Source organism: Drosophila subpulchrella, chromosome X (genome assembly GCF_014743375.2).
Source record: "Drosophila subpulchrella strain 33 F10 #4 breed RU33 chromosome X, RU_Dsub_v1.1 Primary Assembly, whole genome shotgun sequence".
Classification (NCBI taxonomy): domain Eukaryota; kingdom Metazoa; phylum Arthropoda; class Insecta; order Diptera; family Drosophilidae; genus Drosophila; species Drosophila subpulchrella.
This window is the reverse complement of record NC_050613.1, coordinates 8,409,839-8,434,840: the sequence shown is the minus strand read 5'-3', so window position 1 is coordinate 8,434,840 and position 25,002 is coordinate 8,409,839. Positions and strand designations below refer to the sequence as shown.

Sequence of the window (25,002 nt, the reverse complement as noted above, 5' to 3'; positions counted from 1 at the left end):
AAGAAAATGTAAGGTTTATCCTTAACCAATTTTACTATAACAAACACAGCATTATCAAATTCTGATTTAAAATTTATTCTAAACGCAACTAACAAATAAATTGTTTAAAATAGAGGGAAAATTTAAAAATTAAAAAAAAATGTATCCATTTTAGTCCAAATTAAATATAATTTTCAAATAAATTTATAAAATTCTGATTTAAGTTTTATTGTAAATGCAAGTCATCACTTAACAAATAAATTGCTTAAGTAAACAGAATTTTACCAATGCCATAATATTTAACTGTTTTTAATGTCTCAAAGACTTTGCTACCACAGGCTGACTAAAAATCGGAATATCAGGCGCAGCAGAAAGCTATAGACGATGCCTCGGCATAAAAAGTCGAGGACGTAGAAGATCTTAACGCGGAATCGGGCCGCACTGCTGCTTTCGGGACTCTCCTTCAAAAGGAACTCCTTGGCACCCCGAATTCCGTGCTGGAAAAATTCCGTATAGTTGATATTTGCGTGCTGCATGAAGCCAAAGGTCGAGCTAAAAATAAAGAGTTAAAGTTGTACTTTAATATCATACAATTTCAATATATAATTATGTTATTTTAAGATTATTCTTTTAATTTACAAACTTTTATAAGATTTACCCATTATTATAAAAATGACTACGAATATTCTTGATTTTTCATTTTTAAGCTAGCAATTATTTTTTTTGGTCAAAGAACTCACATTTCATTGGCCGGAACTATATCGTGCAATGCCCGGAAATTGTTATTCTGAAAATGCCACTCGGTCATTGCAAACACTTGCAAAGCACTGAAGGCGGCGAAAATACGTCGTTGCAGCTTCATCAAGCTGGAAATAATTAAAGGATTTTTTATATGTATTACATGTAATTAAACTTCCTCTTCAAAACCGTTTCGACTTACAAAGGCTTTTCATTATAGAGACGGAGCAAACTGTCCACAACGACGGCCATCAGAAGATGCATGGTGCAGAACTGGAAATACAATAGATTAAAATTAATATAACAAATACGTACTCTATAGGGGTTCTACAAAGCCAACTAGCTTTTTAATCGAAACCTATCCCACATGCAAAATGTGAATGCAAATTTGATGATATGATTATATTATATATGTAGAAATTCTGATTTAACCTACTATATATTTAAAATAAATACACACTTATCGTGTGTGCTAAAGTACTGTTCCAGATTATAATAATGAATTTTCATAGTCTCATATAACCCCGATAACTCACCCGTAAAAATACTAAATACATATTATCTAATATATAAATTCTGATTTAGAATCTACTATATTTTTTCAAATGTATATACACTAATCGTTTGTGCTAAGATACTGTTCCAGATTATAATAATAGATTTCACTATCCTCATATAACCCCAATAACTCACCCGTACGAAGTGAAGAACCGGACAGGTTGTCATCCCACCACCTGGCAGCCAAAGGGTCTTCTCGAAGGGATTCTTCCTTATAAACGTCTTCCCGATCTCGATCACCTCGCCCATGGTAATCGGCGATATATTCGCCGTGGCACAGTTAATGACGTACAATTCGCTATCCTTATCCCTTGATTTCGATTCGCCAATGAATTTGTACACCCCAGTGATCAATGTGCGGGCCACAATATCGGCGGGCACGAAATCGGCCACAATATTTGGATCACAGTTTTGGGAGCGGAGAATACCCACTCCGCAGGCCACCAAAAGACCCGTGGGTCCATTAAAGTTGTCCGCCCAGCCGGGCACGGGTTCCTCAATTGTAGAGACCACTGTTAAAGATAGATATCCCAATTCGATTGGTATTATATTTAGATATTATATAATATTACCAATCGATGGTCTAAAGATAAAGATGGGCAGCTTATCCCTGTATTCATTGACCACCTGCTCGGCCAAACTTTTGGTGAAGGTGTACGTATTGGGCTGGAAGTTTCCGTACCTGCAATTTATGATATGATATGATACTGTTTCCCAATTTCTGTTTACCCATTTACTCACTTGAGATTAAAGATGTTTAGAATCTCCTCGTCATAGGTCTCCGCCAATTTGATGGTGGTACGCCAATCGGCCAGAGGTGGATAGACACGTTCCTCCACTTCCAGAACTCCCGGATTCGAGTACGTGGTGGAGACATGAACAAAGGCCTTGAGTTTGCGCCACTCCAAAGCCAACTTGACCAGTTCGTGGGTGCCACGGGTGTTCATAAGGATGGCTGTGCTCAAGGCATCATCGAAACTAAGCAGAAAGATATTAATATTTTTAATTTTCGGTATCATATCAAGTATTATATTCTAAAATATCAGAAATATTTACAAAGTACCAGAAAAAATATCAAATTGTTTTTATCTTTTTAGGTATTTACCAACACTGAAAGATCTCTGGATATTACACCTACCGCACACTGGCTGCCGAGTGATAGACAATGTTCACATTACGTAGCCGCTCGAGATCAGCCTTACTTATTCCCAGGCCCAACTGCTCCACATCGCCGGCTATAGCCACCAATTTGGATCGGGCATTGGGCTGTTCCCTCCGCAGGCGTTCATATAGCTTCGACTCCCACTGGAGTTGCAGACGCTCCTCAATAGAGTGCCCCTTTTTGGGCCGCATCAGGACGTAAATCCGGCCCAGTTTTGGACAGGAGCGCAATAGCTTTTCGATCAGGGCCTTGCCCACAAAGCCTGAACGAAAATAATGATCAAATAACTTAAAAACATGGAATTTAAGAATTTTTCCAAATTTATTTTAAACTTTGGTATCAGAAATATCCATATTTAGTGAGATAGAGTTGGATCTATGTATACCCACCCGAGGCGCCTGTGACAAAGATTTCCTGATCCTTAAAAGCTTCCGGTATAGTCATTGTGAATAAGATTTTGGGTTCCCTATATCGTGTATTACTCCGCACTTGTCGCTGTTCCAAGAGGTTCTGTGCGAAGTACGGTGTACTCAAGGCGGGATATTCAAATCCGAGCAATCACGCCGCTGACCTTTGGCTGAAAGGGATCACATTGCTGAATATTCAGGCACAGGCTTACTTTGTACACATAGAGCGCGCTTCCCTGTAAACAGCAGGTGTTCTAAGACCTTCTGAAGACCAGCATTTTTATTTTTTTAATAATTATATAATATAATAATTGAAATGCCTTTATTACCAATAAACAAGGGTTCAGCTTTTTTGATAAAAAAGATGAGTTGATAAAAATAATTAAGCTAAAATTGATCTTATAATCTTTAAAAAATATTATTTTTTGTTATCGAAAAAGATTTTTAGCAAGGGGTATCTCTTACTCGAATAGGTTGGATAGGTAGGAACCACTAACTATTTTAAGACCCGCAAGGTGCTACAAAATCCGCTGCGAAAAGAAAAAACAAAAGAGAACAGCTAGAAAGAGCACAAGAAGAAGAACGAGATCAACAAAAACGGAACCGTTGAACCCCAAGAATCAAAGGAGAAAGCACAATAAGATAAGTTTTACCGTAGCACCGACCACCAAATCAAGCAGAGCCCATAATTACACTTGGAGAAATGAAAAAAATAAATAGTTTTTAATTGCACATGTAAGTTTGTGAACATTTGTACAAAGCTAAAAACACAATGCTCTGATGATTAAGTATATTATAATATTACATTGTTATCCAGCAAGTGATATTTTATTTCATAATCACTAAACACCTTTTTTGTTCAGTGCACTGCGTGAGAAAGAGATGGAGAAATGGGTGCTCCTTTTCTTTGGGCCCATGAATGGAAAATGGTTGTGAAAAACCGGATAAGCCTCGATTGGAGCCGCTTCTTTTGGCCACAAGTGGCTGATAAAACTATGCCGGCGATTTGTGTAAGCGTGTTAGCCTTATTATGTTCGTTTTTATTTGGATCTTGGCCATTTAAAACGGCGCTTTAATCGCTCCATTAGCATGCGTGCGAGCGAGACAACAGCAACTGATCTGCACAGCCTCAGTTCAGCGACCTCTTGTTATCTCCGTCTCTCCCCACAAATCAACCGTTGCAATAACGGTACTTGACAAACACATACAGATATACCAAATAGTTCGCTTGTAGTTGTTTCATTTCTTTTTTTCAGTTGCATTTTCACATTTTAATTAACATTTTCAGGCGTAAACTTATCATTCGATACGCATGCAATTAGAAAAGTGTACAAATCAAAAAAAATACATATGCTTGTATGCTTGAATGTGTGTGAATATCGCACGCGAAACTGCAGCCAAGTGTAAGTGTGTGTATGTGGGTGACTTTGCCGGCCGGCAAAAAGTGGGAGAGAGAGAGAGTTAGACAGAGAGTGAGAGGGAGGACGAGGAGAGCAGCAGCAGAGCAAGAGAAAGAGAGCGGGGGAGGAAAGAGAAGACGGTTTTGATTTTCCTTTTTTGTTTTCATATTTTTGTTTCACTTTGTTTATAATTACATCATAATTAAAAAATAATACATAAGGTTGCTGACGAATTGTACAAAACGCTAGTGTGTTGTTTGTGTTTTGCAATGTGTGTGTGTTCTTTTTACGCTTTGGGGAATATCTTTTTCTTCTTCTTTATCTTGATGTCCTTGTCATGCCGCGAGCGTGTGTGTGAGTGTGGGTGTGCGTGTGTTGTTTTTGTTGTTGGTATGTGTGTGTGTGTGTGGAATGGCAGAATATGCTTTTCGCTCATTTTTGCTTTTCTTTTAAGTTTGTTATATTAAAGGTTTACAAATAAAAAAAACAAAAAAAATACATAGTATATCATATCATATGTAAAGTGGAATAAATTAATTAAATTAATATGCTGGAACCACACAACACGCGCCCAAAAACGATGATGATAATATATGATGATGGTGTGCAGGCGGTTCCGCTCTTTTCATCTTGTAGTTGGTGTTGTTGTTGATCTTGTTGTTGTTGTGCTGCACTCCAAACTTCCACCACTCGCACTTGCACTTTCGCTGCTGCTTCCTCGACTTCTCCTCCTCCTTCTCCTCCAGAATCAAGACGATCCTGCTCCTCCTTCTCCTCCTCCTCCTGCTGCTGCTGCTGATGATCCTGCCAAGCTGACAAGCGATCCATCTTAGAAGCACTTGCGGTGCACAATGGATGGGCCAGACTCGTCGTACTCCTGCTTGGAGATCCACATCTGCTGGAAGGTCGACAGCGAGGCCAGGATGGAGCCACCGATCCAGACAGAGTACTTGCGCTCTGGCGGGGCAATGATCTTGATCTTCATGGTCGATGGGGCCAGGGCGGTGATCTCCTTCTGCATACGGTCGGCGATTCCGGGGTACATGGTGGTGCCACCAGACAGCACGGTGTTGGCATACAGATCCTTACGGATATCCACATCGCACTTCATGATCGAGTTGTAGGTGGTCTCGTGGATGCCGCATGCCTCCATTCCCAAGAACGAGGGCTGGAACAGGGCCTCGGGGCAACGGAAACGCTCGTTACCGATGGTGATGACCTGTCCGTCGGGAAGCTCATAGGACTTCTCCAACGAGGAGCTGCTGGCAGCGGTGGCCATCTCCTGCTCAAAGTCCAAAGCCACGTAGCACAGCTTCTCCTTGATGTCACGGACAATTTCACGCTCAGCGGTGGTGGTGAACGAGTAGCCGCGCTCCGTCAGGATCTTCATCAGGTAGTCGGTCAGATCGCGACCGGCCAAATCCAGACGCAGGATGGCATGGGGCAGGGCATAACCCTCATAGATGGGGACGGTGTGGGAGACACCATCGCCGGAGTCCAGAACGATACCGGTGGTACGACCGGAGGCGTACAGTGAGAGCACGGCCTGGATGGCCACATACATGGCGGGTGTGTTGAAGGTCTCGAACATGATCTGTGTCATCTTCTCGCGGTTGGCCTTGGGGTTCAGCGGGGCCTCGGTCAGCAGCACGGGGTGCTCCTCGGGGGCCACACGCAGCTCATTGTAGAAGGTGTGGTGCCAGATCTTCTCCATATCATCCCAGTTGGTCACGATGCCGTGCTCAATGGGGTACTTCAGGGTGAGGATACCACGCTTGCTCTGCGCCTCATCACCGACGTACGAGTCCTTCTGGCCCATACCGACCATGACGCCCTGGTGACGGGGACGGCCCACAATCGAGGGGAAGACGGCGCGGGGCGCATCATCACCGGCGAAACCGGCCTTGCACATGCCAGAGCCGTTGTCGACAACCAGAGCAGCAACTTCTTCGTCACACATTTTGTAAGCTGCAAAGGAAAGGACGGGCGATCATTAGTATTGGGTGTATATTCAGGGGTTTCGAGTTGAAAATTTGACAAGGGCTTGAGATTTGTGTGATTTTCTTTCAGTTTTTGTTCTAACAGGGCAAACCTTAAAAAAATGTACTATATCTGAGAGTTAAGAACTTTAATTTGTGACCGTTGATAATTCAAAATTATAGATTGCTACATGAATAGCTCTTTTAGATCCATTACTTTTAAATTTATAATTTTTATTTAATTTTTAAATTTTTTTCTGTATTAACAAAAAAATAATATTTTTTACAGTCGTATGTTTTAAATATTTTAAAACCGTTAAAAAAAAGGGGAAGGAAAGCCCCACCCCGAAAAAACCGCAATATAAAAAAAAAAGTTGAAAAGGAGGGGAGAAACTTCTAGACGGCACTTAACGAAAGCCGGTGCAAAAGAGAACCGACAAAGAGAGCGCAGCTTAAAATGCACGCCTGTGTGTGTGTATGCGCCCTTAAAATGGCGACTGTCCAAACTTGAATTAAAAAAAAAAATGTTCAAAAAAAATAGCACTCTTCACCAAGTTAAGAACTAAAAGCGCGAAAAAGCCAAGCTAACTTTACCTTTTTGTTCGATTAAACAAATTCAAGGCGAGAAAACTCAAGTGGCGAGCTGAGCTGAGAGCGACCGCACGGTTTGAAAAGAGTGAACGGAATGAACCGACTGGAAGTCGCTGGTGAATGTTGAAAGCCAGTTAACTGCGATTTTCGATCGCTGCCTGCGTCGGCGTCGGCGTTGGCGTACGCGTCGCTCTCTGTCTCCGTCTCGCTCGCTCCCTGCCTGGCAACGCACGCGTGCGAAAGAGAGCGCTGGTGTGTTGAGTTGCGGCGGCCAACTTTTGTGACCATATATGGTCATGTTTCGAGGCGAAAAGCAAATCGTCTGGCTTTCGCTCTCTCACACACACACGCACACTCACACTCGTGCCACCATACCTTATATATGTATGTTGAAGGTTTTCTCCATTTTTGCGACTACGACTTTGAAAAACCGGCAAAATTTTCTGCTTAAGCCGAAACGGCTGCCTACGTCACTAGTTTCAAGAACCTGATCTAGTTATATATATTTACATATATTGGTAGCATCTTATGAACATAGAGACGCTCCGGTTTCTTGGGGCGTGGGAAAAAAAGAAAGTGTTGGCGAATTGAATTGCAAATTCGAAATTTGGCATATCTTCGGGTGAAATCGTGACACACCCACATTATAAATGGAGGTCTTATTGGAAACCCAATGATCTTGCGTTTTCCTCGAGTTCTTTGCACTTTTTAATTATGTATATCCCCAATTTTTGAATTAAAGCCTTAAGACTCTGGTTCTTATAAAATGTAATATATCCTGAATTCTGGTTCTTAAGCTGCTGTTATATTACATCTTTTTGGTTTTTTAAAACTTTGGCTCTCGCAGCCAGTAAATCTTTTGATTTCGATGATTGAGTTATGGTATTGTAATTTTGAGCTACAATTTTCAGGACAAACTTATTTTTCTTGGAGTTTTGATCAATACAATAACTCTTTAGCCCATGGCTCTCGTCTTTCGAATCACTTTTGGCACTAGCACATAAAAAAATTATTTGTTTACAAAAAAATCACACATTTTCCGCGGCTTTTGTCGAATTGTTTGTGGGCTTGCTGGGGGGTTCGATTGATGGATGGGTGATACTTACATTTGGTGTGTTTTATTAAAATTAATTAAATAAATATAAATTAAGTCTTTCGGTTTGGTGTCTCTGGATTAGACGACTGCTGGCTGATGGAGCGGCTTTGTGTCGGGAGGAGTATCCACACAGCACAAGAACTCAAACGGTAGTGATATGAAAACTGGTCTCGCCGTCCGTTTATAAAGCCCGCTTAGCGCTAAAACCTTATCACTCGGACGGCTCTCTGCTCTCCGGCGATTCCAAAACTTTTACCATATATGGGTATGAATTGTTCGCCGATTTGATTTTCGTTTTCGGAGAATTTCCTCCGCGCTCTGAAACAACTGGGTGTGTGTCTATATCGTATAGTGTATGTAGTTTTCAAGAGTCCTATCAGTTCAGTCGTGGTTTTTGCCTTTGGGCTCTGGCATGTGATTCAGTTGGGGAGCGTTACTCATTTTCGATACTCGTACTTCTTATCTTTGTATTATGGAGAATTACTCGATGGTCACAACTCTTGTGAATTTTTTCATAACTAGTCATTGAATTTCGACAAATAAAATAACTTAAACAATGATATAATATGAACAGATCTTAAAATAATTTATTAATAAATATTTATGGAAGTAATCATTTTGTTCAACGAGAGATACTCATAAAATTTGTATTAATATGTACTTTAGATTACAATGTTTATGTTGGTTATTCTTTGCTAAGTCTTTGCATAAGAATATTTGTCTAAGTCTATTTGTTTCCAATAGGAAATAATATTCTAATAGGTTTCCCAGGAACTTTTATTGCTGTTCTACCGTCTTCAACCAAATTGGTAATCTTACCAAAACTTTCCCTTAATTGTGAATTTCCCCCATAAATTAATTTAAAGAATTTTTTTTTAAGAACTTTATTTTCAAACCATAACAATAACATTTTAATGATCTTTATTGTAATGTGTATTTAAAATCACCATCATACTCAATCAAGAAAATTAGCATATGTATGTGTAACAGATCTATTGTTTATTTGGTTTTTGTCCAAATAACCCTTTTCCAAGCTGTTGCACGTTCTTGAGAAGGGTATTTGGTAGCCGTTGAAAATTCGTCAGCACAGCCGCAAGCCGGTTTTGAACCATAACGGCGAAACAGCTGCCAGACAAGAGAAGAGTACACTGGAAAATAAATATAAAATCATTTGGGGTCTGTAAAAGTTTTTTAATTCAATTGTACATATGTATGTGTGTGCCATAAATATTTTAAGGTCTCTTAGTTGTCTGTTAACACATTCTCAATGATTTGTTAATATCATTTGTTATACCTTAACTATATTTAGGGAATAACGATTTTTCTAAATAAACATTTAAACATTTAAAATAAAATGTCATATTAAGAAAACACAAAGAAAAGAGTAACAGCAAATAAAGTAAGCATACAATTATTAACATTATATTATATTATATTATATATATATATCCCAGTATGTAAACATCAACCAGAACTTTTTGATTTTTGATAATTACAAACTGCTTGGGCTAACACTTAGGAAGCATTATACTTGTTAGTTTGGATATACAAATAATTTTCATATAAAAATATACTACAGGGTTGTTTTTTTTTTTAATAATCCCAATGAACTCATTTTTTCCAGTGTAGACTATGCGTTTGCGCAACAGAGACGAATACACATGCACATTTGTAAGCTGCTCTCTGGCTCTTTCTCCCTCTCTTTGGCTTGCGGCATTTTTCCAGAGGCTGTGACTCAGTGCGCTTTTGTTGTTGTTGTTAATGATAAGCCCCGGTTCTCTCGCGACTTTTGTTTAAATTTATTTGTTTTTTTTTTTGAGCCCAGGCTGAGCCGCTGCATAAACAAATATTGCAATTGCTATTGCAAATGCATTCCAATCAGGCGATTTGATATTTTTCGCCAGAATTTGGCTAATTTTTCATCGTATTTCGCGTTTGCCGGTCGTCGTGCTTTCTCGCTCGCACTCGGCTTGCGAAAAACAAAAAAAAAAAAAGTGAAAGAGGGAAAGCCATTTTATGTTGTTGCTGCTATTATTGGATGTGCGCACACACATGTATGGCAATAAGTAACAATATGTAGACTTATTTATTTGCGCGCTTTGTTGACTAATCTTTGTTTAAATAATTGCCTATTTCGAGCCAAAATGACGCATAAAAGGAAACGGCAACATACGGTGCGATAAGCGATGTAAGGGAGCGAGCGAGATGGGGCTAGAGAGAGCGCAGCATAAAAAGAAAACAACAAACGCACACACACAGACAGAACGAACACAGACACGCACACATGGTCAAAGGAGTGGCTCCAACGTCGGTGACGTCGCGCCCAGCCGCAGCCCCCCGCCCCGCCCCGCCCACACCCTTCCGTCCACGCCCCTCTACCGCCCCCCCCCCCCCCCATCCCTCTTCCTCTTTTGCCGCATTTGGTATTGCCGTCTCGCTTTTTTGGCTTTATTTTGCTTTTTGGTCAAGCTAAGAAACTGAAATCAAAGAGGAGAGCCTGGAAATTGCAATTGTTAAAAAAAAAAACAATTGCACATGCACTCTGTTCGGGGAAAAATTCGAAATTCGAGCATGACCATAAAAAGGTGTGATCAAAAATACAAGGCAATACAGAAAACTCTTTAAAATAATTCTTATACATATGTATAGTTTTATAACAACAAAGGTACCTAAACATTTAATTAAACTAAATATATGTTTGTATTTATAGAAACACTTAAAATTAAATGCATGAAACTTTTTTTATTCTGTTAGAACATTATAAATACATCAAATTAATGTTTATTATGTTCTTAACTCAAAGAAAAAACCCATGAAAATGTTTAATTTTGTGACCCTACTCATAAAGTTAAAGTGATGGTGATAAAAAATTCCATAAAGATAAGCTATAGAAAATTCCAGTCATAGAACTTCCACCGAATACAAGTTATTCTCATGGTTTTGTGTCCAAAATATTCGCCGACGTCATCGCGAAATTCCACATTCCCCAAGCCGATGTCTTGTTCTTCTCTCTTCGTAGATTTTCTTCAACGAAAATAGAGAGATAGCGAGTGACACAATCTTATCTAGCAGACGGGTCTTTGAAAATTGCCCCGGCTAACGGTTAAATACATATAGCCAAGAATGGAGCCATTGCAAACTGATGGAAATTGGCTTCAAATTGGTCCGAATATGGTCAGTCGGCATTGGATTGTCGAGAGCCATCAACTAGTTCTACTTCTCCGCCCGAAGATCATCATTTCTTTCTCGAATGTGTTCACTATGTATTTGGTATTTAGCGTTGATCACCCGGCTTTAATGGCCATAAAACGTGTCTTGGTTTGTGGGCCACATAACAGGCAACGAGATCTGGAAAAATGATGGCAGTGGAAATGTTAAAGAAGTGTGCTTATAAAGATATCTACATATCTCTATAATATAATTCTAGGAATATAATATTATTTTGACATAGAATGATACATCGATGATGATGATGGTGCGCTTATTTCTGGAAGAAGATGGACCTTGGAATATCTGAAACCCAACAGTGGGAATTATAATTGTTTGTTTTACATCTTTAAGGTCTCTATAAATCTAGGAATATAATAATATTTGTAAATAGAGTGATAAAATTCATTATTATTTCAAAAAGATGCCCCATAGGACCTTCGAGTATTTGGATCCCATCATTCCTAGGTTTCCTCAGCCCATTCTCTTGCAAAACAGAGTTATTTATATGATGATTATGTGATAAAATGTATAACTTCAGAAAGATGCCCTATAGGACCTACGAATATTTGGATCCCATCATTCCTAGGTTCCTCAGTCCGTTCTCTTCCAAGATCTTTAGTTCCAGCTTTAACCTTATTTGCTTTTCTCAAGTTCGTTGCTCGTCTGTTTTTTGTTTGATTATATTTTGGCAAGGCGAACGAAAAAATCGAAGAAATTTCCCCGGGCCAATGGCTTTGGCTTGGATAGTATTAACCTTGCGGTGAGTGAGGTTACGTTGGATCGATCGCCAAGATAGCGATCGAGGGAGGGGGGTATTGAAACTAGAAATACTTAAATAGCCAAAAACGCGTTGATGTTGACTTTGAAACCGCTATAAAACCAAAAGATACAAAAAAAAAAAACATCAACATACTGTAGCCATGATCAACGACCTTTCTCCAAAAGTACGTAACTCGTCACGTTTTCTACACTCACACACATAAACGAAAATAAATAAAATAAACAAGTTAAGCGACTTGGGCCAAAGCCATTGTCAAGGTCATTGAATGTGAAAATTTTCGTACATTTTTCGCAATTAATTTGTTTTCTTCCATTTCCATTAATTTTCATCGCGACTGCCATTAACATGCACGCACTGCCAGGGTTGCCACCCCTTCCACCATACCCATCTTTTCTTATTTTATTTGGATTTTTGTATTTTACCAGCTGCTGGCATTGCAGTTAACCGCTTTTGGTCATCTTAAAGTTGCAAATACATTTTCACTCCGGCCTTTTTGGCCATTTCGGCATCGCAACGCAATTGGAGAGAAAAATACAGCCATTAATTGCCGTCTTAATTAGTTTGCGTGCACGGACACGATGGGAAAAGTGAGGGGATGCGAGTTGGGATCGTGCGTTTGAAGTAGTTTGCAGTCGGGGGAGTTAAGCACCCGAAAGCCCAAGGCCATGGACGGTTAGTTTGGCTAAAAAGGCGAAAAAACGCTTGAAGAAATCTCTGCCGAGGCCTCCAATCCTCCTCTAACTTACAGTCCTGGTCAAAAAGGTATCGTACAACCTAAAGTCAACCGATTTTTTATACAACCTACAAAAAAAAATGTATTTTAATTATTAAATATTAAAATAAATATATTTTTTAAATTAATTTAATCTTTTTAATTTTAATTAATAAAATAAATATTTTTTTTGTAGGTTGTATAAAAAATCGGTTGACTTTAGATTGTACGATACCTTCAATCCTCCTCTAATTTACAGTCCTGGCCAAAAAGGTATCGTACAATCTAAAGTAAACCGATTTTTTATACAACCTACATAAAAAAATATTTATTTTAATTATTAAAATAATAATTCATGATTGATAAATTGATTATAAAAGTAAATACATGTGTTGAAATCTAATTTCAGTTTTATTTTTACTTAATAACATAAGGAATTCCATTATATATAGATCATTATCATAACTCATTTACTATTCTGTGAAACTCAAATTTAATATTTTTATGAAAATATTCTGATGAATCTTCAGTGTTCTCATCGAAACAAATCCCATTGAAGATCATCATGCTAAGTCGTATAAAAAATATTTATTAATGATATTAATGATTGATAAATTGATTATAAAAATAAATACATGTGTTAAAATCGAATTTCAGTTTTATTTTTACTTATGAACATAAGGAATTCCATTATACATTATACATAGATCATTATCATAACCCGTTTACCCGACTGTGAAACTCGAATTTAATATTTTTATAAAAATGTTCTGATGAATCTTCTGGGTTCCTAACCAAAACACATTGAAGATCATCGTGCTAAGTCGTATTTTGAGCTGTAATAATAATTACCAAACTAGTTGCTAATATTCTGGCCCCGACTGTTACCATAAAATCACCACTTGCTCCAAAAGAAATCTCCATGAGTGCAGTAAAATAATCAAGAGCCCAAGTATATAGTACGTTTCGGAGTTAATCGTGCTTGCTTTCGCGCGATCCGCGATATAAATGCCAACACGAATTTATGTTAATGTAATAATGCTAAATCGCCGAATTCCACACCGCTGCTAATTGCTCCGTTAATTGCCCATCGCACAGCATTGCCGACATTGTTGCACCTGTCGCTGATTCGCAATTACGCCCACCTGTCGGAAAAAGTCGGAAAATGTCTGAAAATGTCGGAAAATGTGTGAGTTGCAGACGCTACGGGAAAGTGAAAGATATGAATTATTTCGCATTTCATTTGGGTTTTTCGTTTGTTGCGACTTTTGCGTGCTTTTCGCAAGATTTCACCCGATTTCAGTGGGTGGCTAGACTGCTTTATCTGCCTACACAGAAAAAGTATCTTAAGATCACTAAAGAAAAACTAGATCTTAGCCTAGTCATTTGTAATAAAATATTATTTTTAGAATCTAGTAACTAGTACAATATCAATTGGTTTATTTTGGGTGAGAATAATATAAACAATCAGCACTAACAGCAACAAATTTATTCTCCACAGTTAATTTCGTATAATATGTAAGCCAATCTCAAAAACAAATTACTGCTAATAAAACTGTGCAAGTGAACTTCAGTGAACTGGTTAAATTGCTTGAACTTTTATACTGCAGTGAAGCCACCTTAACATGAACAACAAATAAAAAGTTGTTTTGAAATATTTTCTAAAAATGTTAGTTTTCAAAACATATTTTTTTATTCATTTTTATGTGCTTCAAATAGTTGAATATTTTTGAGCTCAGGATATTGAAAAATATTAACTATTTTTTTAAGTGTTCATTTTTAAATGGTTATTTTTTATTAGTTTTTTTATACTTTAAATTTTGAGATGTACTTGAGTTTAGAATTCAATTTACACAAGCTCAACTGTACGTTCTCGGTAGCACATTAAAGTTTATTTATAGTACTCTGTCTCATGGCAATTGATCAATAAAATAGTTGACTGTGCAGGGTGAAGAAGAAAAGTTTCATTGAGTCATTTAGTTGGGCTACCAGACACAGCCACTATACCAAGCTCACACCCATTTAGTGTTATTATAGGGAGGGCTGGAGGAGCCAGCCTCTCAGACTGAAAGGTGCAAGACATACGTATCTACAGCTGCGGACGAAATAATAGTTTCTGTTAAAACTTTTTACAAAATGCTAGTATATATATATTTTTTGAGTTTGTATATACAATATTTCACATTCGAAACATAATATCATAGTTTTATATCATATTGGAAATTAAACATCAACAGGGTGTTTTTTATTCAAAAAGCTGATCTCAAACCGGCCAAAACCTACAAAAAAAAATTTAAGATCATTATTTCATATATCATCACATATTAATATTAAATATGTTATATTATAAAAAGAAGTACTAGTCCTAACTCAAAAATTCGAAATATATTAATATCTAAATGTAACAAATCATCATCAATGGATGCTGCTAGCATTCTGTGCGCAACTGTACCCATATAGCTCAGTCCAAAAGACAGACCCCTTGCATCTCTCAACCTGTCTCCTTCGAGTCTTTAGTTGCTTTCTTGACTTGTTTATTGCGGCGTCAGCTTTGGCGAGACTTTATATATATATATTTTTTTTTTTGTATTTCTGTATCCAGCTGCAGCAGCTGGTTTTCGTGCTTTTTGTTGCTGTTGTCGCATCTGATTAGCGCCAAGTAAAGCTGTTTCGAGCTGGCAATGAAAGAAATGTGGGCAAAAAAGTAGCGAAAACCACACGTCGCTCAGTCTCACGTGGGTGCCGAGGTCTACAGAGGCAGAAACTTGTAATCAGTCTTCGGAACTTCAGAAGCTGTGGAGACGGGGCATTAAAGATGGTGAGATTGGGGTAGGAAGTGTGGACGCTACATACATAGCATATGCACTCCTCACAAGTAATTGCATAATTTCTATATAGGATCTTGAAAGGGTTTAACATTTTGACCCCTCATAATAATATAGTATTCGGAACTCAATAAGCAGTGGAGACAAGGTATTAAAAAATGGGTAGTAAATAATATCCTCCATATTTAGAATTTCATAATTATACCCGTTACTCGTAGAGTAAAAGGGTATACTAGATTCGTCGGAAAGTATGTAACAGGCAGAAGGAAGCGTTTCCGACCCCATAAAGTATATATATTCTTGATCAGGATCACTAGCCGAGTCGATCTAGCCATGTCCGTCTGTCCGTCTGTCCGTCTGTCCGTCTGTCCGTCTGTCCGTCTGTCCGTCTGTCCGTCTGTCCGGATGAACGCTGAGATCTCGGAAACTATGAGAGCTAGGCTATTGAGATTTGGCGAGCAGATTCCTGAGCTTCTTACGCAGCGCAAGTTTGTTTCAGTAGAGTGCCACGCCCACTCTAACGCCCACAAACCGCCCAAAACTGTGGCTCCTACAGTTTTGATGTTAGATAGAAAATTTTAACTGAAATGTATTAGTCTTGTCCATACCTATCGATTGACCCAAAAAAAATTTTTCTACGCCCACTCTAACGCCCACAAACCTCCCAAGAAAAAAAGCTATGACGTCAGAGCCAGACAGTGCGAAATGTTTTTACGCGTGTATGTGTGTGTATGTAAATAGTTGCCGGCCGAACTTAGCGGCAAAGAGAAAAGCACTGCCGGCGCTCAGAGAGAGCAAAGTGCGCGGCTAACTTATTCTATTGAACAATGAATTTGTCACGCCTACCCTAACGCACACAACGCTTAAATCTGTCTTCCGCCGGTAGGTGGCGCATTTAAATCTCGCTTTGCTGCTTGCATATCTCCATTTTCCTTTGGTCGCTTAAGCTGAGTAACGGGTATCTGATAGTCGAGGTACTCGACTATAGCGTTCTCCCTTGTTTTTATTCAAATCTTTTTGAAGTAAGAAACTAATTTAAATAGACATTTAAAAACACATTTCCTGCTGGATTCTGTAAGACTCCGAAAATAACTCTGATGTGATCCATTTGTGCGTCCTATCCATAATTTTATGCACATAAATTAAGCGTATTTTGTTACATTAATTTTGGCTTAGTCCAAAACAGGGCCAAAACAACCTCAGTCTCGGTCGAAGTCGCAGTCGACGTCTTGCATTTATAAGGTTAGAGCAACATATTTGTCTGGTGAAGTAACTACGCAATGATCGGACTTACACAGTGGGTTTTGCCTAATAGATATAGGATCGCCGAAAGTTTTAAGGTTTTCTCATCTAAAAACTGTGACATTTCGTAAAAAGTATTCACAATAGTATTTGTTTCTAATAAAGTGTATTAAATATACATATAGTTTAAGACTGGTTTTGGTCAGTATGCTTATTAAGACAGCCTTCACTGTATTTAGCGAAATTGGAACGAAAGAATGTGGGTTGCAAAAACAAAAAACCTAATAGTGGTTTTTAATCAAATTTTGAATGTATACCTGTATGTACAGATGGCGAGTGCGCAATGTTTTATTGTTTGTAGGCCCACATCGACGCACACCCACTACCCATTCCGGTTCCCATTCCCATTCCTGGGGTTCTACATTTTTCTGTTGTCTTCTGCTTTTCGCAGGGTTGGCCCGTTGCGGTCTATTGCCATCAGCTGGGCGTTGCATGTGTGTGCGTGAGAGCAACGTCAATTAAATACAACAGAAAAAAGAACAATAAAATGGGAAGAAGGGGCCGAAGCGCATAATACCCTTATAGATCAATAATTTCCATTCTGCTAGTGCGACAGACACCAAACTTTACATGATCCACTGAAAACGTATAATACGTAAGGCTACCAAGTTTCGTAACAATCCATGTTGTAGCAACAGAGTTACGATAGTTTGGAATAAACTCTTCTGCGAAATTAGACCCAAAGCATTATTTATTATTAATATCCATTTATTTATTTGATTTATTTCCAACTACTCCATTTAATAATACCATGGTTTCAAAAAGGGTATAGAAAACATTGTCGACAATGAAAAATTCAAATAAAGATGCCATTTTCTGTGGCGCTTTCTACCTCTAATTACACAAATTGAAAAGCGCACACGTGAGCTTTGCTTTTTTTCCTTTTGTGGGTGTGTACTGACACACGTGTGTGCATCCAGGACCGGCCACGCCCAGATTCCCGGCAGATATACCACCCCGCCCCCAGGAGTCCGCCGGAATCCGGATTGAGCCGGGCGCAAAGCGGATAGCATTGCGTGAGGCCCCGAATCGCATAATGCTCGGGGTACTTAGGCCCAGATCGTGCCAAGCAGATAGTTAAATCCAGACCCGCCTCTTTCCAGTGGGTGCGACATGCAAGGAACTCATTTTTAATCCCATCCAAGTTTTATAGGTGAGCATAAACATACATAATCTTGTAAAAATAGAGGGTTTCCTAATTATGCAATTTCATTTGCCAAGTTCCAAGGCTAGAGGGTTCCTAAAAAGTTTTTAAAGGTTATAATACATTTTTGATATCAGAACTATTTGTCATATCATCACTAAGTGCAATAGAAGTTCGACTGCATTCAAAACTTGTATATTTGAGTTATTTCAGTTGCAACTTGCAAGGCAGTCTGTTAATGAACTTGAGAGAACTTTTTCAAACAGGTTTGTGTGAATAATGAATGATAAATTAACGTTGGGGTTGGGGAAGCATTTTAATTTATATGAAACGTGTGGGATTGGAGTTTATTACACAGTGTGGTTGGGAAACTGTAATTGCACAGGTATTGCTTTTAATAAAACTCACAATAAAATCTGTGCTAACGGATATAAATAAATTTCCTAATAAGCCAACAAATATTGAAAATGTGAGTAATACTTGTTAGTTTAATATTTCATTGGTTGGTAGTTAAAGATAAAAATAGACCTTTTTTCTAGATAAGTTATTTTCTAGAGTTAGTCATAAAAACATTGCGTAGAAAATACTTGTTATTCAAATTAGTTAATGAACAACACAGTTTTGTTGTGGTAAATACATTTTTAGTGCGTGAGTCTTAATATGAGCTCTGTTTATGGAATTTAGTTTAGTTTTTATAAGAACTGTGTTCCTCATGATTGAACTGCTAAGTGATTAAATCCCGCATGATTTATTTGGGCTCCGAAAAATTAGCATTATCAGTAGAACAAAGCCTGTAACTTATTGGTCATACCACTATCTTTAAGCCCTTATCCTCTTCATTTTTTCTCATTCTCATGCGGGTTGATTGGAAACCAATCTCATTGGCGCCCAACGCCTCTGTTATCAGGCCCATAAACACTATTATATTGACGGACACGTAGGCCCATTACCATTTACCAACAGCCAATAAATAATAATGAAATATATAAGTGCGTGAAACTGTGTATTTATTTCAATAGCGATTAACTAAATAGCTGATAAGGCAGGGCCGAAAGTAAATATGTGTAAGTATAGCGATAAGTCGGAATAAGTTGAGGCTGACTCAGAAAAAGTGCCACCTGACCGATCCAAATCGCTATAACCGATCTTGGGCGATAGCTCCAAAGTTATGTGGGTGTGACGCAGCTATATAGATTTCCAACAAGATGGTGACTCATCCGGATTCCAGATGACTTTTAGAGTGGGAAAACTTGATGGATTGCCGGTTTAAGGCAAGTTCTTGAGTAAGCCATTGGTAATATAAATAGTAATATACTAAAAATTTTAACAATTTTATTATAGCAAACGTAATACCTAATAAAGCCAAAAAACCATTCGTAACTCAGTTTATTCTTTGATAACCTTCTGAAAACATTTTATAGGTAATACCAATTTCCCCCAACTTAATATAGGGGTTCCTAAGCGTGTCTAGTCATTCTTTCGAACTTTTGAGTGATATACGTATGCTTATACATACATACATATATCTTACCTATGAGTCACAAGTTCGACTTACGTCCAGCTCAATGACGATTTCGTGTTTTTGAAATGAATCATCGCCCCCAAAACGTAAAGTACACTTATTGGTTGGCGTTGCTTTGCATATGAAACAGCAAAAAATTGTTTTAAAAAATAAACCGAGGGATAAACAAGATGATGGCGAAAAGAAAATCCATAATGAAATAACACAAGACCTGCCAAAATAACAACAAACTGCAAAAGTTAAATGGGCTGAACGGTAAACCCACGAAATAGGTAAAAATAAAAATATAAACCGAATCCCGGTCGGAAAAAATTATAAATAATTGAGCTGGGAGAACCGTTTAGCATAAAACCACACAGACACCCCAGAAACGACGATGATGATCGTGGCTATCTTAATGATGATAATGACCATGATCATAGGAAACCGTTTGGCGATCTCTTGAAAAGCACAAGCACCTGCCTGACAACAAAGTAGAGAAGTAGTATTGCACTCATCGAAAATAAACACATAAATTAATGTACAATGTAGTACAATTTTAAAAAATTTAATGATTTAAATAAGTCTCAATAAAGTAATACCAATTTGTTCTGATTCAAACTTAAAACTTCCTTGTATTCTTATTTTATTTAAGATACAATTTGAATTGTCCATGGGATCTATATTCTTAGGGTTACTTGGGAATTATAAGAAAAAGAGTTCCTAAGAAGTATCTATCTGTTTTAAAAACTATTTCATTTTAAAATGTTATTTGTTTTTGATATCATTACTTATAAATGTACGCACATTTTTAAGAGTTCCAGCTTACTTGAGAATTATAAGAAAAAGAGTTCCTAAGAAGTATCTATCTGTTTTAAAAACTATTTCATTTTAAAATGTTATTGGTTTTTGATTTCATTACTTATAAATGTACGCACATTTTCAAGAGTTCCAGCTTACTTGAGAATTATAAGAAAAAGAGTTTCTAAGAAGTATCTATCTGTTTAAAAAACTATTTCATTTTAAAATGGTATTTATTTTTTTATTTTATTATTTATAAATGTACGCACTTTTTTAAGAGTTCCAGCTTTTATAAAAATTCCTTATAATACAAATCTTTTAGGACCATTTTGAAACTTTTCTATAAGTGTAAGTAGAAAGAGGGGAGAAAAAGTCCAAGAACAGTCCGCCCATTGTTGACAGTTACGTTTGAAATTGCCAGGCCGTTTGGAAAGAGAATGGAAGAAAAAAAAGAGAATAGAGGAAGAAAGAGAGAGAAGATAACAGAAGCAGAAACAGAAACAGAAGCAAAAGCAGCGGCAAATGATCCAAAAAAAAAAGCAAAACTGGTTTCCCACCAACGGAAGAAACAAGCTGCAAAAAAGCCGAGATAACATTAGAGCTCAGAAAATTAGTATCGCAAAAATGACAAGTTCTATAAATGGAACCTCTATAAATATGAAAACAATCATGTCATTGATAGGATACATATGTGAGTACATAAGTATTGCTAAAGAAAAAATGTTAAACTCATAGGGGACCCTTTTTCTAGAGATAAAAAGAGGGAAACTTATAGAAAAGAGGTCTTTATAAGTGTAATCTTGAGAGAATAGCCATTGTTTGATATGTTTATTTTTTTAACTGATATTTTTCATACAAAAAATAGTCGTATTTTGTTATTTCTAATAAAATCAGGACCTTTTCTAACTGCTCAACCCCAAGCGTGACTAACTATTTCAAATGATAGTAGGAGAAGAAACGTCTTATAGACAGTCTGGAAATGAAGACACACATTCGGAATGTATAAATTCTTTTTTGCAGATCCGTAATGAAGTCTGTGGGTAACGGAAGAATTCAAATGAATCGCGACACTAGCCCAATATTACCAGATATTTGGGTGACTTTTCACTTTCGCAATGCCTACATATAATACCATAAAACGAGACGAGTCCGAGGGTCTTTAGTGCGTATAAATGACATCCGAATAAATTCGCTAAAGACATAAAAACTTGGGAGAAAGAGCGTCAGGCAAACACACACACTCAATATACAATGTCAACGTTTTTGGCATTTTTTATTTAATTTCGTATAATTTATTTGGGGTTCCAGCAGCACACACACATTTTGTATATACTATATATTATATACTATATACACAAGTTGAAGCCATTGACATTGAGCTGTCGCTGCCCGTTTTTGGCCGTTGGCATTTTGAATGGAAAACGAGCATTAAAAAAAAACGAAGCTTTTATCGGTTTTATCCCAAAAATGTACATCCAACAAATGTCCAAAAACAACAAAACCAAATTGTTTCGATCAATCGATGTTGTTTGTGTGTGTCGAAATGTAACGAAGTATTTTCGAAAAACTGAAACTAAAAAGCGGAAACTCAAAATGTTGCCCATATACAATGGGTACATGGATCGTGGGCGTATCCATACGTAATCCCAAAGTCGAACCCCTCACCTGCAACTTTTGGGATACATGTATGTACATGTTCTATATGGTGTTGCATCCGCCGTTTTACTATCTCAGGAAATCAACAAAAAGACTAGAAAACACATGACCATGTATTCGATTTATATAATATGACCAAATTTGGTCAACTGAATCGATAGTTGTTCTTGTGTTTTTGGCAAAACTGTAGAATATAAAGTCAGTGTAGTATTGAAATGCGGATTTAATGTAATCTAATTTAACTATTATAAGTCTTTAAACTCAATTAAGATACTGTTTTTTTACTTTTCCCTTTCAATTATATATCAAATTTTCATCTACTTGGTAACTCTATATTTATCCCTTCAAATCTTTTTTATTACTGAAATCTTCAAGTCAGAATCTCCGGATCTTTCTTACATTTTAGATATCAAATTTCTTTATCATTTTTCATATATATTTCATAAGAAGATTTTTAAGTCAAACCCAACTATAATAAATCTTTAAAATTAACTATGATACTGCTTTCTTGTCTTTTCCCTTTCAAGTACCAACCACATCAGATATTCGATCTATTAGGTAACTCTATTTTATCCAAACCGTTGTTCATTCAAATCTTCAAGCCAGGTAGATAAACTACGGATCTCCCTTGCATTTCAAATGCCAAATTCGATACTTTCCGTCCGTTTGTTCACATAAAAACGGCAAATGGACAATGCCACAAAAAAAGATCAAGTTAAGGCCGTTAACGGTTTTGGGAGGGAAGAAAGGCGGAAAGAAATGGGGGAAAGGGAAGAGGAAGACGAGCATGACTTTCACTAGCTAATTAGAATTTCTGTGAACGCTCGCCAAAAGAAATGCAACAACAGCAAAAGCAACATGACAGCTTTATTTTTAGTGTTCAATTATTAGGCAAATTTTAGCGAAAGCCATTTTGGAATACCGTTGACTGACCGCTGCACTCAGAAAAAATGGAAGGTAGACGGAGAGAAAGGGGTCTACGATCTAGTGACACTGATCTATAAACTTGAATCAAGTTAATCGATTGGCCAAAATGCTGTTTTAATTATGATAATCCAAATAAAGCCTGAATATACTCGCTATTTTTAGAAGCCAATTTCGTTCATAAGTACTTAAATTGACCTTTTAAACACACTCTTAAGTCAGAAACCATCTGGAAAATCAGTTGATGAGACCCTCATCCGGCTGAATGTGGGTCTTGTCTATAGGGTTTTCTCTCGTCCGTTGCATGAGCGTCTCAATTTTCCAGCTATGCTGCATACCCGACCTAAACAAACATTTTCCCCATTTTCCTGCTTTCCATCTTTCTGCTAAATTTGCATATGGTTTAAATGGATGTTTGTGGGTTTTTCTGTCATATTTGATGGGCCTTTTAACCGAAGTTTATGGGGGTAATATGCATACACCTTAGGTTCCCTTAAAAGTTTTCAAAATGTTCTCTTCTAATATTAAGTTCTATGATTTAATATGATATTATATTATTTTATTCTTAATTAACCGTCTGTTTTATAGTTTTCCTGTATATCTAGTAATTTTTCTCCGGAATTCTTTCTCAGTTATTTATTATGAACATCGGCAATTGATGATTCATCTATGAGATCACAGAGGCAATTGATGAATGAATAATTTTTGGGAAATACAATGATCAGCAAAGAGAGCAGGCAAGTATAAATGGGTTTCAAAATTGTTTAATGGTCTGTTTTAACTATATTAAATCGAAGAAACAATGTATCTAATGGATTTCCCCCATTTACCCCCCTAACTTGAGCATATTTTATCACGCTTTTCGGAGACTGTAAACAGACCGCAACAAATTGCATTTCCATTTCAGCATTTTGAAAAAAAAAACAAAAACGAAAAGAAAACGAAAAATGGAATGCATTTTGCTCGAATGCATTTGAGTCAAAAATTTAATGAAAATAAAACAAAATCAAAGCCCATGACTCACCACGGATTTGCACTCTTGTTTTATTTTTTTTTTTTTTTTTTTTCGGGTACTTTTCCAACATTTTGTGAAAGTGACACGTGCTGCGTCCCTTCTGCGAAATTTTTGGCAAAAATGAAAAATAATATAAAATAAGGATGATGATTCACCCGGATGTGGAGGATAACATAGGGTGTTAGGGTAGGGTACACATGTATGATATAGGGGTGGGTGCCGTTACAATTGCCACCCCAAATGGGAATGCGCAGGGCAGGACAACAGACAGTTCAGGGTTGGGATTTCGATTGAAATCGGCTATTGTGATGGAACGCACTGGAAACTATAATATAAATATAGTTTTATTATATCTAGAATTGTAGGATTTACCATATATGCTTTAAAAGTTCTTTAAAACTTAGGATCTATTGCCAAAAAGGTATTCTTAATATTTACTTAAGTTTTTATTTTTAAAAGATATAATATTTTCTAGATTATATCATCAATTTCTTATCTTCTTCATCATATATATCTTTTTTTAGTAATTGAGCTGTTATTGTAACAATCTCTTTAGAACTAAGGATCTATTGCCAAAAAAGGTATTCCTAATATTTACTTAAGTTTTTATTTTGAAAAGATATACTATTTTTTAGATTATATCATCAATTTCTTATCTTTTTCATCATATATATCTTTTTTTAGTTATTGAGCTCTATTAAAAGTGGGTATACGAAATCTGGGGTTGCTAAAACTATAGTACTGGTAAAATTAGGCTTTCATTTCTTTCAGTGCATCTGCTTATGGGATTGGCATTGCCGAAAATGAGGGCCGCTCCGCAGTGGCTCAACCTTGAACCCCAGACACCCGCCACTGGGTTATTCGTGGGTTCGGGGTGGGTGGTTCCTTGGTGCAGTGGTGTTCCGTCCTGGGCCAACATTTGGGTAAGGGGTGAAATCAGCTGTTGTTGTCAATTGTGGTGGTTCGGTATTCAGTTTTAGGGCATTACTGATTACTGGTGGTGGCAATTCCGTTGACTAATCACTCCCAGCCTCAAAAGTCTCAACATTCCCGGTCTCTTTCCGGCTGTATTCTCCCCAAAAAAAGAGTATATATCTATATGCGTTCCCAAAATTCAAGATAAGGCGAAACAGAAGAATTAATGTGTTACCCATATGCACTGCAGATCCATTTTATATGGGTGTGTGTCTGCCAATGCATTAAGTAACACAACTCGAGAGG

The 25,002-nt window shown here is 37.3% G+C and overlaps 2 protein-coding genes and 1 long non-coding RNA gene across 3 annotated transcripts; 1 reads left to right on the top strand and 2 right to left on the bottom strand.

Moving 5' to 3' along the window:
* Positions 1 to 178: 178 nt before the first annotated feature.
* LOC119556443 (putative fatty acyl-CoA reductase CG5065) lies at positions 179 to 2,939 on the bottom strand. Its single transcript, XM_037868677.1, has 8 exons — positions 2,827 to 2,939; positions 2,414 to 2,699; positions 2,017 to 2,253; positions 1,848 to 1,957; positions 1,411 to 1,787; positions 920 to 990; positions 720 to 845; positions 179 to 531 (listed from the first exon to the last, which is right to left on the bottom strand). The coding sequence occupies exons 1-8, from the start codon at positions 2,879 to 2,881 to the stop codon at positions 309 to 311; spliced, it is 1,485 nt and encodes a 494-aa protein (XP_037724605.1). The 5' UTR covers positions 2,882 to 2,939; the 3' UTR covers positions 179 to 308.
* A 1,982-nt stretch (positions 2,940 to 4,921) lies between these two features.
* LOC119557630 (actin-5C) lies at positions 4,922 to 8,076 on the bottom strand. The gene is made up of 2 exons (XM_037870460.1): positions 7,921 to 8,076; positions 4,922 to 6,212 (listed from the first exon to the last, which is right to left on the bottom strand). Exon 2 carries the CDS (start codon positions 6,202 to 6,204, stop codon positions 5,074 to 5,076), a length of 1,131 nt encoding a protein of 376 aa, XP_037726388.1. The 5' UTR covers positions 6,205 to 6,212; positions 7,921 to 8,076; the 3' UTR covers positions 4,922 to 5,073.
* A 7,107-nt stretch (positions 8,077 to 15,183) lies between these two features.
* Positions 15,184 to 17,587, top strand: LOC119558039. The gene is made up of 2 exons (XR_005220131.1): positions 15,184 to 15,431; positions 17,132 to 17,587. It is a non-coding gene; the product is annotated as an uncharacterized LOC119558039 (long non-coding RNA).
* Positions 17,588 to 25,002: the final 7,415 nt, after the last annotated feature.